Source organism: Balaenoptera acutorostrata, chromosome X (genome assembly GCF_949987535.1).
Source record: "Balaenoptera acutorostrata chromosome X, mBalAcu1.1, whole genome shotgun sequence".
Taxonomy (NCBI): Eukaryota; Metazoa; Chordata; class Mammalia; order Artiodactyla; family Balaenopteridae; genus Balaenoptera; species Balaenoptera acutorostrata.
This window is the reverse complement of record NC_080085.1, coordinates 121,850,270-121,866,153: the sequence shown is the minus strand read 5'-3', so window position 1 is coordinate 121,866,153 and position 15,884 is coordinate 121,850,270. Positions and strand designations below refer to the sequence as shown.

Here is a 15,884-nt window from a genome sequence, read left to right as displayed (position 1 = left end):
GGAGGAAAGGGCTACTATTTATGAAGCAGGTTGTTTAGAGGGGCCCAGATCTAGGTTCTTCATGTTAGTGACTGGATTTCATCTCACAACAGCCCCACTAGTGATGTATCACTACCCTCTCTTCATGGATGTGTGTGACTACAAAGCAAGTGCTCTTGAGCACAGAGACAAATGGCAAAGAGGTTGTTCCCCACGCCAACAGCCAGAGCCAGGGGTGGGACCTGGCAGCCTGGTCCCCTTTAGTTGCTGGTGGCAGATCTTTAGCAAAGGTATCAGGACATGTACTGCTGAGGTGGTTAATCTCTGTTCACCCTGTGTTAACCCTCCCAGCAGCAGGAAGCCAAGCCTGGTGTTCCTTCCCCCTGCCGCGTGGGAAGTTTGTGACCAGGCTGGAAGCAGAAGCCGTCTGAAGCCAGTGTTTCTTCTGTCCTTTGTGAAAACGTATGGAAATGATTAGGCTGCTTGTACCTGCTAGGGAGGAAAGGGCATCTGAGGATACAGAGAGGAAAGTGAAATTTCTCCCGGAGAGGGATGACGGTGGCTCCAGGGACGGTCTATCGAGGCTGGGCGTCGAATCATGACAGATTTTCTAGTGTGGATCGAGGGACGTACGGAGCAGGAATGGGATTCCAGCTTTTGCCCTAATCACAATATACCATGCATTCTCGACAGACGACATCACCCCCAAGAGGTCAAAGACTGGTTCTTGAGGTTAGGGTTTTCATAGATATTACAGCGGTCTGTGAGCTTCCAAAGGACCACCGTACATAAACAGATAAACTACATCTGGAGTATTAACAATTTCACATTCCGCTGGGGAGTGGGGTTGGGGGTAATTAGGCAAAAAATGTCTGAAAGGGCTCCTGGAGGGTGATAATGAAAGAAGACTGACAAACGCTTCATAGACACAGTGACCTCTTATGCAGATGTTGGTGTTGGTGATGATGATTGACGATGATGAGAATTAAGTCTGGGGATTATGTGAATGACTGCTTTCTAGGATGGTGGGTAAAAAGGGGTCAGTCAGAACAGACGTCTCCTCTGAGAAAGAGGATATGGAGGGTAGGAAATGAATGTAAACAACTGGTACTCTAAATTGTATCTCCTTTACGCTTACCACTTACTCAGTTACCTACTTAATCCTATAATTTAAACATTTCTTTTAAGTTATGTATTTATGTATTTATTTATTTAATTTTTGGCTGTATTGGGTCTTCGTTGCTGCGCGTGGGCTTTCTCTAGTTGCAGAGAGTGGGGGCTACTCTTCGTTGTGGTGTGTAGGCTTCTCATTGCAGTGGCTTCTCTTATTGTGGAGCACTGGCTCTAAGCATGTGGGCTTCAGTAGTTGTGGCATGCAGGCTCAGTAGTTGTGGCTCATGGGCTCTAGAGTGCAGGCTCAGTAGTTGTGGCTCATGGGCTTAGCTGCTCCAAGGCATGTGGGATCTTCCTGGGCCAGGGCTCGAACCCATGTCCACTGCACTATCAGGCGGATTCCTAACCACTGCACCACCAGGGAAGTCCCTATTTAATCCTATAATTTAGATAAGGGTAAGAAGTCAGGAGAGGTGAAGTAAATCAGGGGAACTGCTATGGATACCTGCTCAGTACGTGAGCTTGAAATTACTCTAAAGCTTTTCCCGTTGTATCCTGAAGCCACCAGGGCTCTAAATGCTCTAATTTCTCTGGACACTGGCATTCAATGCTGTCCAAGGTATTGCTTAATTTATTAATAATGACCTATATTACTTTTTTTTTTTACTGAAGTATAGTTGATTTCCAATGTTGTATTAATTTCTGGCGTACAGCAAAGTGATTCAGTTATAGATATATATACATATATTCTTTTTCATGTTCTTTTCCATTATAGTTTATTACAGGATATTGACTATAGTTCCCTGTGCTATACAGTAGGTTCTTGTTGTTTATTTTACATATGGTAGTGTGTATATGTTAATCCCAAACTCCTAATTTATCACTCCCTCCCCCGCTTCCCCTTTGGTTACCATAAGTTTGTTTTCTATATCTGTGAGTCTGTTTCTGTTTTGTAAATAAGTTCATTTGTATCATATTTCAGATTCCACATATAAGTGATATCATATGGCATTTGTCTTTCTCTTTCTGACTCCACGTAGTATGATAATCTCTAGGTCCATCCATGTTGCTGCAAATGGCATTATTTCATTCTTTTTTGTGGCTGAGTAGTATTCCATTGTATATACATACCACCTCTTCTTTATCCACTCATCTGTCGATGGACATTTAGATTGTTTCCATGTCTTGGCTATTGTAAAGAATGTTGTTATGAACAGTGGGGTGCATGTATCTTGAATTAGAGTTTTCTCTGGATATATGCTCAGAGAGTGGGATTGCTAGATCATATGGCAACTCTATTTTTAGTTTTTTAAGGAACCTCCTTACTGTTTTTCATAGTGGCTGTACCAATTTACATTTCCACCAATTTAGAATTCATGGAGATCTAGGGAGAAAGTGAATATGAAGATGCAGCTGAATGGGTTTCCAAAATCATGGTAAATAGTGGAAAATCACAGCAAAATATAACATTAACAGATGGAGTTTTCAATAAAGTAGCTATAGTAGGTATCTATGTAGATTTCAGTGTAGTTATAATACATAAGGCAAATGTAATGTAAAGGGGGGAGGGTAAGGGGATCTATTAAGGTGAGGTTTCTACATATCAACTGAAGTGGTAACATAATGATTCTGAGTATTGATTCTGAATAGACTGTGGAAAGTTAAGTAGGGAGTTTGTAATCCGCAGAGCAACCACAAAAATATTATACAAAGAGATATATTCAAATTCAGAATAGAAAATTAAAATGAAATACTAAAAGGCATTCAGATAAGCCAAAGAAAGGGGAAACAGGGTAATGAAAAACAGAGAGGACAAACAAAACATGCACAATAAAGTGGTAGATCTAAATAGAAACATATCAATAATTAATTGTCAATGGTCTAAATACATAACTAAATGACTTAGATCGTCAGAATGGATTTATAAAACAACAAAAAACAAAAATGGCCCAACTATATGTTGTCTACAAGAAACTCCCTTCAAATATAATGATATAGGTAGCTTAAGAGTAAAACAATGAATAAAAATACACCACGCAAACACTGATCAGAAGAAAGCAGGAGAATCTATAGATTCTTTACATTATCAGACAATGTCGACTTGAAAGCAAACACAGTTACCAGGGATAAATAGAGTCAGTCAATTCACCCGGAAGATACAACAATTTTAAATATGTATTATATCTAACAACGGAGTCTTAAAATACAAGAGGCAAAACTGACAGAACTGAAAGGGGAATAGACAAATCCACAATTATAATTTGGGTCTTCAATACTCCTCTCTCAGTAATAGAATTAGTAGACAAAAAATTAGCAAGGTTATAGATGAACTGAACACCACCATCAACCAACTAGATCTAACTGACATTTATAGAACAGTCCACCCAAAAACAGCAGAATACACACTCTTTTCAAATGCACATGGAACATTCAGCAAGATAGACTATATCCTGAGTCATAAAACAAACCTTAACAGCTTAAAAAAATTGAAACCAAACAGAATGTGTTATCTGACAATAATGGAATAAAATTCTAGAAATTAATAATAGAAAGATAACAGGAAAATCTCTAAGAACTTGGAAACTGAGCAACACATATCAAGTTAATTCATGGGTCAAAGAGGAAGTCTCAAGGGAAATCAAAAATACGTAGAACAGAAATCAACGATACTTCAATTAAAAATACATAGAACAGAATTAAAATGAAAATAAAAGTGAAAACCTACAGCTATCAAAATTTGGGAGTCAGAAAACAAATAGGTCGTTGTCAGGGTTGAGGTGGGGAGAATGGGTTGACTACAAAAAGGCACAGGAGAATTTTTTGGCATAATGGAACTCGTATATCCTGATTGTGGTGTGGTTATACAACTGTATACAAGTGTACATATACAAGTGTATGTACTTTTCAAGACATAGAACTGGACACTGAAAGGAGTGAATTTTATTTTCTCTAAATCATACCTTAATGAAAACAATTTAAAAAGCACACATCTTGTTAAATGAAGAACATAAGTAGCAGATCAGTGTTATTCTGTGATTCCAATTTCATTTTTTTTTTAAAAAGGGAAGGCCGTTTTTATTAAACTTGTACATTTTACTTTCTTCCTTTCAGAATCCTAATTTAAAAAACTTATGTTTCTCCTTACTTAAAAAAAAACAGAAAAAAAGCAAAGGAAACTATTAAAACATTACTTTTGTGATGGGAAAGGAGGCAATAGGATTCAACATAAGCTAAGAAAACTACACCTGGAGCAAAGAAATAAATCGAAGAGGAACCGACTCCGACCTAGGGCTAGACCATCTGCAACGTGCACAGCCCTTCGTTAAGAGAATTTCCAAAGCAAACCCATCCCGGGAAACCAGGGAGCAGCCCTCTTACCTTCTGGATTAACAAACAGGCCAAAAGCCCTAATGATCGCGCAAATAACAAACAAATCAGTTAATGTGTAAACCATTGTATCTATTTACGTATGTGTATTTCAATATGCACAGAAAAATGCATGCCAAATACAAATCAAACAATAGCAGTGGTTACCTTTGGGGAGTGGGATGCAGGAATATTGACTAGAAAAGAGACTTTCACTTTGTCCGGCTGTGAGGCATTTGAAACCACACATAAATTATTTATATTTATAACCCATTATGAAACAATATATATGGGAGATATTCTGATAGACAGTGAGGGTACTGAGGAGAATAAAAATAATATTCGTTATATACTTAAAACACATTTGTCTAACTCTCCCTTCCACTAAAATTAATTCAGGAACGATAATTAACTCCATATGGTTTATGATCTAAAAATGCAAAAAATAAAATCAAGTTCAGTGGATACAGCTAAAAATTTAAATAAATGTGAACTATGTTCCTTCAGAATTATAGTTCATTAAGGGAAGATGTTATGCCCTTGGTGAATAATAATGGTATCTTTTAAGAACATCAAATGATCAGGAACTGTGACTGGGTATGATTATGATAGGGAAAATGTTATAGGGGAATATGGACCTCTTGTCATGAACAATTTCCAGGTAGGTTCTAACCGCTTTTTTTTGGTATCCTGTTCTTCCCAATGGCTGTCATTCTTTTAATGGTTGTGCCCTGCCTCCTTCCTTCCTGTCTCAGTTAGAACCTACTAGGCTAGGCCCTACTCCCTGATTTCAAAGCTTACTACAAAACTACAATAATCTAAACAGTGTGGGGAATTCCCTAGCAGTCCAGTGGTTAGGACTCCATGCTTCCACTGCCAAGGGCGTGGGTTCAATCTCTGGTCCGGGAACTAAGATCCTGTCTCAGTTAGAACCTACTAGGCTAGGCCCAAGCCTCATTATATGCTCATTGTAATATATTAGCATATGCCAAATGACACAGCCACCTGCACCATGACAGTCCCCAGGCCATAAAAGGCCAAAAAGTGGGCAGTGGCCCAAGTCCTGGAATCCCCACCCCTTCTCCAAAATAGTTGGAATAATCCTCTTACTTATTAGCCTATGAAATTACCCAGCCCATAAAAAACTAACCACTCCATATGTGGGGGCCCATTCTCACCATCTGAGATGGCCCACACTCTGTCTGTGGAGTGTGTCTCTCTCTCAATAAATCTACTTCTTACCTATCACTTTTCCTCTCACTGAATTCCTTCTGCAGTGAGACATAAAGAACCTGAACTTCATTAAGTCCTGAGACCAGGTGTGCAGTTTTACCTGGGAGATTGTGGATTTGAGTACCTTCCTAAGCCAGAGATTGTGGGTTCAAGTCCCGTCTGAGGTGCAAGTCAGGTGGGTTCGAGTCTCATCTGAGGTGAGATTAGGTTCAAGTCCCAACCTGAGGTGCACGGTTTCAAAAACTACAATGAGGTATCACCTCACACTAGTCAGAATGGCTATTATCAAAAAGTCTACAAATAATAAATGCTGGAAAGGGTGTGGAGAAAAGGGAACTCTCCTACACTGTTGGTGGGAATGTAAATTGGTGCACTATGGAAAACAGTATGGAAGTTCCTTAAAAAAGTAAAAATAAAGTTACCATGTGATCCAGCAATCCCACTCCTTGGCATATAACTGGAGAAAACTCTAATGTGAAAAGATACATGCACCCCAATGTTCACAGCAGCACTATTTACAATAGCCAAGACATGGAAGCAACCTAAATGTCCATTGACACAAATGGATAAAGATGTGGAATATCTACAATGGAATACTACTCAGCCATGAAAAAGAATAAAATAATGCCATTTACAGCAACATGGATGGACCTAGAGATCATCATACTAAGTGAAGTAAGTCAAAGAAAGACAAATACCATATGATATCACTTACATGTGGTATCTAAAATATGATACAAATGAACTTATTTACAAAACAAACAGACTCACAAACATAGAAAACACACTTATGGTTACCAAAGGGGAAAGGAGGGGGGAGGAGTAAATTAAGAGTTTGGGATTAGCAGACACAAACTACTATATATAGAACAGATAAACAACAAGGTCCTACAATATAGCACAGGGAACTATATTCAATATCTTGTAATAACCTGTAATGAAAAAGAATATGAAAAAGATTATATATATGTATAACTGAATCACTTTGCTGTACACCAGAAACTAATACAACGTTGTAAATCAACTATACTTCAATTAAAAAAAAAGAAAAAGAAAACCTCCTTAATATCTCTTCTAATATGTCTGTTGAATTCTTATACATGTTCCTGCACTTAATTTGTTGTCATTACGGTACATAATGAATCTCTGGAAAATTCTGCCATACATTCATGAGAAAATGAGAGTGAAAAAGGTAAATAACTTTATCTTACAGACCCTGTGAAAGGTTGACCTAGAAAAATAAAAGAACTCACTCTTTAGTAAAGTGGTATAATGCAAGATTATTGAACAAAACTCACTATTTCATTTTGAGCAAATTAGACCATAGATATATTAAAATGTAGTTGATAATATTTAGTTCTTTGTAAAAAAGATGTTTAAAAATTAGCAGGATGACACACTTTAAAAACTAAAGTCGATCAAAGTTTGTTAGAATACAGTTCTTATTAAGAAAACTGAGGTGGCTCTGAAAAGATCCTTTGGTTTGCGATGCTCAGGTGGTCCGGAGGCAGCTCATTTGCCGGTGAAGTACCGAATTACTGCCTTGGTGGCGCTGGATATGGCGTGCTTGCCCCTTTTCCCAGGCAGCAGCAGGCGCACGGAGGTCTGCATGTCTCTGGAGGTGAGGGTGGAGCGCTTGCTGGAGCGGACCAGGCGCGCTGCCTCGTCGGCGATTCGCTCAAAGATGTCCTTCACGAACGAATCCATGACGTTCACAGCCTCCTGCGAGAGGCTCAGGCCCTCCTGGACCCGCTGCAGCACCCTTCCGAAATAGGTGGCAAAGCTGTCGAAGCCGTCAGAGAGGCGGCGGCGGCTGCAGCGGCGGCGGCGGCGGCTGCAGCGGCGACGGCGGCTGCAGCGGCGCTTCGGGTTCTTCGGCTCGGCTTCCTCGGTGCCCGGGCTTTCTTCAGACGTCTCCTTGGTGCCTGGGCTTTCTTCAGACGTCTCCTTGGTGCCCGGGCTTTCTTCAGACGTCTCCTTGGTGCCCGGGCTTTCTTCAGACGTCTCCTTGGTGCCCGGGCTTTCTTCAGACGCCTCAGACGAAGGCTCAAGCATGTCGGAATCGTCTTCCCCGCAGCTCAGAGGGAAGGACAGTGCGGCCGTCGAGGTCCCTTGGCCCGGTGTATACTCCCTGCCTTCTATGACGTCACGGGCAATGCTCCCATCTGACTGGATAAAATGCAAAGCAGGGAGGTCTGTCACTAAGGAACCCCATGTCACCTGTGATTGGATGGCCCCCTGCTTGGCCTCCAGTCAGCCAATCACAGTGGAAATCTGGTGACTTTAAACTTTCCGTGACCTCTACCAGAAAATCTTTGAACTATGCCCCATGTAGGCAAAGTTCACCTCAGCTGATTTATGCCTACTATTTATGCATGAGAACTCTGAAAAGATGTCACCCAAGTCACCTACACTGAAGAAAAATCAGTTTGAGCTTCCTGAGCGAGTCTGACCTCCCTAACTCAAGTCGTCGCCGCCATCAGAATGACTTTAGCCACTTGGCGGGCCATTTTACTCCCACATAGTATCTTGTCTTTCCATGGCTGAGCCTCCGTGGCTTGAGCCGGAAGTCTCTGACATGGTCTGCAGAGTGCTCCTCGAAATCATGGGACATAATTGACCATCTACTGCCTCCAATTATGATCAAAACCCCCAGTGAATTAGAAAAAATTGAAATCTCAAAGCCACATTGTCCAAAGTTGGAACACAAACAGAAATGGGAATACTTTTAAAATTAGTAAAAATACTTAAACATTTCTCAAATATAAAATTTTCTTAACATTCCTTAGGTCCTCAAAATACCCCACATGCTTGAATTTGTGAACAAACATAAGAGTTGTTGATTGAAAACAATGATTAATTCTCTAAGAAAACACCATAGGAAGAATGGAAGGAATAAATGGGAAGTTCTTTAAAATAAAAGCGTATTTCTTGCAAGAATACATGACAATACAGACAAAGGCATTTCTTTAATGTGTTTCCTTACCAATAAATTGCAGAATTGGAATCAAAAAATGACTTAAGAAGAATTGAAAAAAAGGGGTGGGGGGGTGGGTTCATCAATGTGGTTTCATCTGAAATGGTCAAGATTCCAAAGCTGTGTCCATTTGCACTTTTAAAGAACTGCTATTTCTACTGCTCATGAAATGTTTCCAATTATGAAAGCGGAAAGCTCATCTTTATTACCAGAAAATGTAATAGGGTAATAAAACCAGTGAAGGAAGCTTGCCGTTCCTCATTTCTAAAGAATCCCATTTACCAATGAAAATACAAAAATCCCACTTGATGTGTTAGTAGTCAAATCCTTCCCTTACTTGTATACAAGGGACAAGAGACACATACAGTACAATCTCTGAATTCAAATCATTAACTTACAGTGATTAAAAACAAGCTAGCAAGCAAACAACAGGGAAGGAACCCCTCCAGTTTCCTCCACAATCTCCAAGTCTGAACCTCCCAAGAATGCTTTTATTTGTTTTTCCCTGGCCACTTTCCCACACTGGGCCGAAGGCTGTGGCTCACAAGCTTCCAGTCCATCACTGGCCGAACCAGTGAACAGGACGTGAGCTGCTCTCATTGGACACTCTTATCATCCAAGTGTTGCATAACTGCAGTATTTAGCTATGTCTTGTTTACTTGATTCCTCAAAGGAACTGTAATCATTATTGCAACTTTTGTGTACAGTCATTGTTTTACATTTACCTCTACTTGCTAATTTATTCTATTAACATTCCTACCTGCATCTCAGATCATCTGCTGTGATCTTTTTCCATCTTCCTAAATTACATTCTTTAGAAGTTCCTTTAACATGGTGTCAGTTGATGTAAACACGATAAGATTTCATTTTTCTCAAAAGTCTTTATTTCTCAGTTAAGCTCTAGAAGGAAGCCAGCACTGAGATGGGGTTAATTATGTGGGAATGTTCATCAGGATTACCATCTGAGGATGGGATGAGACATATATTTATACCCTCCCCTTGTTCAGACATTGGATGTGACCGTCTCAGGAAGTCCCTAACTTTGGGCAAATTAGCTCTCTGAAGCTGAGGAAATATCTGAAAGGGTCAATGGCTGAGGATTAGCACCTGACTGTACTCTCAGCAGCCGGTGGAGCAAGTCTACATTTGAGTGTGGTTTGGGGAGGTCCATCTTCATGTGTAGCAGAGCTTCACTATTAAATGATACCTTGGCTAGATATGCAACTCTAGGATGACAGTTACTTTCTCTCAGCACTTGCTTTTGGCTTCAATTTATTAAGACAAAGAGGTCTGCAGTCACACTATTTGGTATTCCTTTTTTAGGCACTGCGTCTTTTTGTCTGCTATTTTGATCTCTAGGGTTACCTTGAAGGTTTACTATGATTTGTCAGGTCTGCTTCCTGCATGGAGGAACTTATGGCTTCCCCTAACTCTGGGAATTACCAGCCATTTTCCTTTGAATAGTATTTTTCCAATATTCACCCAGTTTTATGCTTCTGGAATGCCTATGTGATACTTATCACCTACTTACTCCATTCCTTGAGTCTCTTTGCCTCACCTTTATCCTTTTTTTTCCTTTTACTTTCTGTGAAGTATTCTATATTATTTCTATTATTTTATCTGTCTTCTAGTTCACCAATCCTCTGTCCAGCTATATCTCATTGGTTATGTAAAATTTCTTTAATCTTTTGTTCATATAATGAATGTTTGCATTTTCACAAAGAATACATTACAAACTTGGAAGGAATAGAATCAGATTCATCTGAATGACTTAGAGTAGCATCTCCAGATATTAGGGAACGGGGAATAGGTTTTTTTCTTGAACTTTTTGATTTTGATATTTCTGTACCATTTTTGGCTTTTCTCTTATGTTTTCAATGAATCCTGTAACAAAGATAATGTTGAATAAGTTTGATTGGGATATGTTTGCTATATTAATACTATTTTCCAGGGTTGCTTATAATTTCTTATTGAAGTAGTAAACCTGTTTCCCTCAATTAGTCTTTTTTATTGAGATATAATGGACATAAAACATTAGTTTCATAATGATTCGATATATGTATATATTATGAAATGATCACCCCAATAATTCTAGTTAACAGCCACCACCACACACAGTTACAAATTTTTTTTTCTTGTGATAAGAAATTCTAAGGTCTACTTTCTTAGCAACATTCAAATATACAATACAGTATTTAACTATAGCCACCATGCTGTATATTACATGTCTGCGAATTATTTAATTAAAATTGGAAGTTTGGACCTTACTTCAATCTTTACTGTTAACCATACCATTAGATCATAATTGCCCCTTTTCTTCAATCACCTTCTGAAGTGAATGATCAGATGTACTCATTTTATCTTCCAGTCTTCAACATCAAAACCCATTTTTCCTCTCTCTATCCTAGATTTCATATCTGTCATTCACCTTTGCACTCCCAGTCTTCACTGTCTATATGGTATATTTTAAATGGCATTTCACTAATCCTTCTATTCTGTTTCTGAAATTTTAGGTGCAAAACACCCAAAGAGCTATAAAAATGTCCCAACAGATTCATTTTCTTAAAATAACTTCTCACATAATACAATATGTATGAGACTAGTATGCAAGATCAAGATTGGCAAAACATTTGTATGTCATATGGACAAACACTAGGATTTTGAAGCAGCGGTAGTGAGCATGATGGAAATAAAATGACTTACGCTGTGCATTCCAACTGGTTTACCGTTCTATCTTTGAAATGAGCATGGTTTCAAAAGAGGCTTTGGCTCCCAAAGTTTTGTCCCCTATGTGTATGACGATCTCAAGGCACTATTCAGAGGGATTTACTTGTAGTTGATCTCCTGACAATTTTCCTGATCACCTTGGAAAGAAAATTCTTTTTTTTTCAAGTTCTTTAATGAGATTTTTCTAATATTCCTGAATAATTTTAACTAATGACCCTCATGAAGGGGGTCCAATTATCCTAAATCCTTACTCTAATTTCCCAAGGAGAACTCTGGAAGTATAATGGCTCATCAGAGATCTTCCACAATGGGCTGAAAAACAAACAAAGAAATTTGTACCCAGTCCTGGATCAGGCGTTTCCTCCCTTCCTGCTGCACTACTTAGGAAAACAATTTCTAGTTTCTTGCCCTGCCCACAACCTTTCTCTTGAGTTCATACAGTTCTGCTAAAGCTACATAGATTTGTCTCTCCTGGAGGTTCCTGTCCCTCTTCTGATGGGTTCAAGGAAAGTTTTGGGGTTTTTTTTCACACACACACACTGTATTTTATTTTTACAAGAGATAAATAGACTGACACCAAGCATTGTACATGGCTGACCACAACAAAAGCAACAATGATTGCAATTACCAAACATGAAACACACTCATACTATGTCATAATATTGACATTCAGTCCAGTAATCCTCCACTGTAACAGCTGCTTTACTTTGCAGTGAAAACTGATTTGTATATTCTTTGCCTCTGAGTCCTTGTGGGATTTTTTTTTTTAATTCAAACAGAAAGTCACAAAAATTATACTCATCCTCATCAGTTCACTCAGTCCCATGTAATTAATTTTTTTTTTATCTTGATCTTTTGTTAGCACTTTTATGAGTTCATCAGTTATCCATTAGAGTTCTGAAAATGCTTATTCATTCAGTTCAGCAGTACAGTCAGTTACCAGAAACCTGTACTTGTCAGAGTCTTTTCCATGAATTTCTTGAAGATGAAACCCTTTTATAGGAACATATTTGCAAAAGCATCAGAGTACACCCAGAACTGTCTGTAAATGACAAAAGACTTAAAAATGACCACGGTTAAAGATTTGATGAAAGTTCATAATAATGCAGTTGACAAGAAAATTAGTTATTTCTGAGATATACATTTTAAAGTAATAACTAGGATTATGACCTATAACATTATATCAGAACATATAAGGTTTTTAGAAATTTCATGTAATGTCTGAAACATTTATATTAACATATTTCCATACAAGTAACCCAATGAAAGTTTAGTATTCGTTGTTTTGCTTGTTTGTTTGTTTATACTGCAGGTTCTTATTAGTCATCAAGGAAAGTTTTGATTTTTGCAGATTATCCAGCTTTTGCCTCTTTGGCTCAAAGTGATATTCTTCACAGAAGAAATTACAAATTATTTTAAAAGTACAAATACAGTCCTTTAAAATATTGAACTAATAATGGAGTTTAAAGAAAGTCATAAACAATTCCTAAGGGTTGAAATCACTGAGTATCTTCTCCCTTCACAGAGGTAAGAAGCTAAAAATAAAAAAATTAAACTAAGCAATGAATAGTCGGAGTGAAAAGAGGATGAATGAAGTCACCTTTTTTCTCTTAATGGGAAATTAAATAATCAATATGATGGAAGAGTCAGCACGTGTGCCAATCTACAGCTCAGGTTTCATATCACATATACTTTGAATTGCGTCCCCTGAAATTCTTATATTGAAGTCCTAAACCCCAGTACCTCAAATGTAATCTTACTTGGAGTTAGGGTCATGAATGAGGCAATCAAATTAAAATCTGATATCCAGACCAGATTCTGGTAGAGTTCTTTGAAGCATGTACTCACTCGAAACATTCTCCTTTCTGTCAATCTGTGTGTCTGTATTTCTATGTCCAGGGGCCCAGGAGTAGGGGGATGGTATGTCTACAATGGTCAGAAACTTCATGCCACCAGAGGGAAAGGTTTGCCCTGGGTTATAGGGATTCACGGCATGCAGGAGTTCACCCAGATAAGAGTGAGTCAAGTGGGAAAGTATTCCATAGTTTAACAACGCTGTGGCCCAAGGAACCCAGGACCTTGTGCTACGGACATATCATGTGTGTGGCACCCAGCGGCGTCTCAAAAAGCATGTCTTGTGTGGCGCTATTTGTTAGATTTGTGAAAGCTGCTCATTCCCAGACACTTCTCGGATGGATTAAGCATGTCTGTTCCCCTGCCTCTTGACTCTGGCAGGCCTACAATTGCTTTGACCAATGGAGTATGAAAGAAGTGATGTTATGCCCATTACAGAGCTAATCTTTAAGAGGACACATAGCTCTGCTTTGCTGTTTGAGAGTTCTGAGCCGACAAGTGAAAATCTGCCTGTCCTGCTGGACAGCCCCTTGGAGAGGTCCCTCCATGGCACTGTCTCTTACGCTGCAGAGTAGTTTAAAGGGTCAGTTACACTTCTGTTTTGGTCAATAAATGGAATAGAAAATGGGGGAAATTTCCATTCAAGACATGAAAAATAACTTGACAAAATTATTTATATACATTATTGAAAATGCTCACCTCTGTGTGAAAAGTGACCGAAATTAATACTTCATTGAGATCTTTAATAATTGTGGTTGCTTGAATGGCTGCACCCTTAATGAAAAACTGGACTTTTTCTAATGGAAAGGGAAGATGCCAGAAAAAAAGAATTCTACACCATGCCCTAGATTTGGGGTCAGGAAAAGTCTCCTTGAGAATTTGTAATCACAAAGGTGTCCTCCTGTAGCTTTGGGGTTCATGTTAACACTATCATTATGGTCCAAAGAATTCCCTGTTGTAAACTTTCTTCCATGGTTTGATCATCATATTGTATTTACCAGTAATAAAAAAGAGCATTTATCCTTTCATGATTGGAACTATTTTGTTAGCAGTAGAATTAGCCGCTCCTTGAAGCCCTCACAGGAAACACACTTGGAAACCTGACCATTAGGATCTTAGCTCATTGAAGACCTCCATTGCTTCAAGTCTTCCTAAGTCCTTCTTGGTTCAGTGTCTGTAATTTATTTTTACATAAATACATTAAAGATATACTTTGCTTGAGTTACGTAGGTTTTTGAAAGGAATGTGTTTCTAATTTTTAAATATTTCCCTTTTACTGATTAGTTTCTTCTCACTCGGAAGGTTTCTAGGGAATTAGAAAAATAATTTCTTTCAACTAACACATATTTTTTCATCAGTTCCAGTATGTGTGGTATTTGGGGTACCTAAGTAATGTTAAAAAAAATTAAAATTTGCTAAATGTTAAATATTTTTAGTATTTATGTACAAGTAGCCGATTTCTGTTTGTGGCCTGTCTTTGGAGAATGTGGTTTTACTGTTCTTTCTGATTCCCTGTAAGTTTGATAAGAATTGGAGGTAAGGGCTGGTCAGTTATGCCCTATGACTGATTTTGAGGAGCACTCTGCTGACCAAGTCAGAGAGTTCCTGCTCAAGCCACGGTGGCTCAGCCATGGAAAGAGAAAATTCTGTGTTGAGAAAAATGGCCCCCAAGTGGCCAGAGTCATTTTGATGGTGGCAAAGGTTTGAGTTATAGAGACTCTCTCAGGGAACTCAAACTGATTTTTCTTCAATGTAGGTGACTTGGGTGACATCTTTTCAAAGTTCTCATGCATAAGTAGTAGGCATAAATCAGCTGAAGTGAACGGATGACCTTTTCCTCCATGGGGCATAGTTCAAAGATTTTTCTAGTGGAGGTCACGGAAAGTTTAAAGGTCACCAGATTTCCACTGGGATTGGTTGACGGGAGGCCAAGCAGGGTGGCATCCAATGACACGTGACATGGGGTGCCTTAGTGACAGGCCTCCCTGCCTTGCATTTTGTCCAGTCAGATGTGGACGTTGCCTGTGACATCAGAGAACGCAGGGATTATAAACCCGGCCACTGGCCCTCAGCAGCCTCCTTGTCCTTCCCTCTGAGCTGTGGGGAAGGTGGCTCCGACATGGCCGAGCCTTGCCGTGAGACTTCTTCTGAGGAAAGCCTGGGCACCAAGGAGCCCACAGAGGCCGAACCAAAGAGCCCAAAGCAGAAGATGCCAAGGCGTTGTCGCCGCTGCTGCCCAGACAGTTTCATCACCTGTTTCCCCAGGGTGCTGAAGCAGGTCTTCACGAGGGCCTGGACATCTTCGAGCCCATCGCCGAGGAGGCTGCACCCCTGGCCAGCTCCACCAAGCGCTCCACCATCACCTTCAGAGAGATCCAGACCTCCGTGCCCCTGCTGCTGCCCAGGGAGATTGGCAAGCACGCCACGTCCTAGGCCACTAAGGCAGTCATCAGGTACACCATCCTCAAATGAGCTGCTTCAGAACCACCTGAGCCTCGCAAACCAAAGGGTCTTTTCAGAGCCACTCACTTGTCAGGAAAAGACCTGTAGCACTGAAGAGTCAGATTGACTCTCGTTTTTCGACCTGTGCCATACTACTGCCCATCACTGAAACATTTTGAAGTTGAAGTGAACA

The 15,884-nt window shown here is 39.5% G+C and overlaps 2 protein-coding genes across 2 annotated transcripts; one reads left to right on the top strand and one right to left on the bottom strand.

The window, feature by feature from the left end:
• Positions 1 to 7,203: 7,203 nt before the first annotated feature.
• Positions 7,204 to 7,746, bottom strand: LOC130706317 (late histone H2B.L4-like). Its single transcript, XM_057537708.1, has one exon. It carries the CDS (start codon positions 7,744 to 7,746, stop codon positions 7,204 to 7,206), a length of 543 nt encoding a protein of 180 aa, XP_057393691.1.
• Positions 7,747 to 14,809: 7,063 nt separating this feature from the next.
• LOC130706316 (uncharacterized) lies at positions 14,810 to 15,682 on the top strand. Its single transcript, XM_057537707.1, has 2 exons — positions 14,810 to 14,950; positions 15,407 to 15,682. Exons 1-2 carry the CDS (start codon positions 14,810 to 14,812, stop codon positions 15,680 to 15,682), a joined length of 417 nt encoding a protein of 138 aa, XP_057393690.1.
• Positions 15,683 to 15,884: the final 202 nt, after the last annotated feature.

Excerpts from the sequence above, each read along its gene's own strand:
- LOC130706317 (XM_057537708.1), bottom strand. The coding sequence starts at position 7,746 with ATGCTTGAGCCTTCGTCTGAGGCGTCTGAAGAAAGCCCGGGCACCAAG.
- LOC130706316 (XM_057537707.1), top strand. The coding sequence starts at position 14,810 with ATGACTGATTTTGAGGAGCACTCTGCTGACCAAGTCAGAGAGTTCCTG. Across the intron at positions 14,951-15,406 it reads TCATTTTGATGGTGGCAAAG|CCTGGGCACCAAGGAGCCCA; the intron begins GTTTGAGTTATA and ends TTCTGAGGAAAG.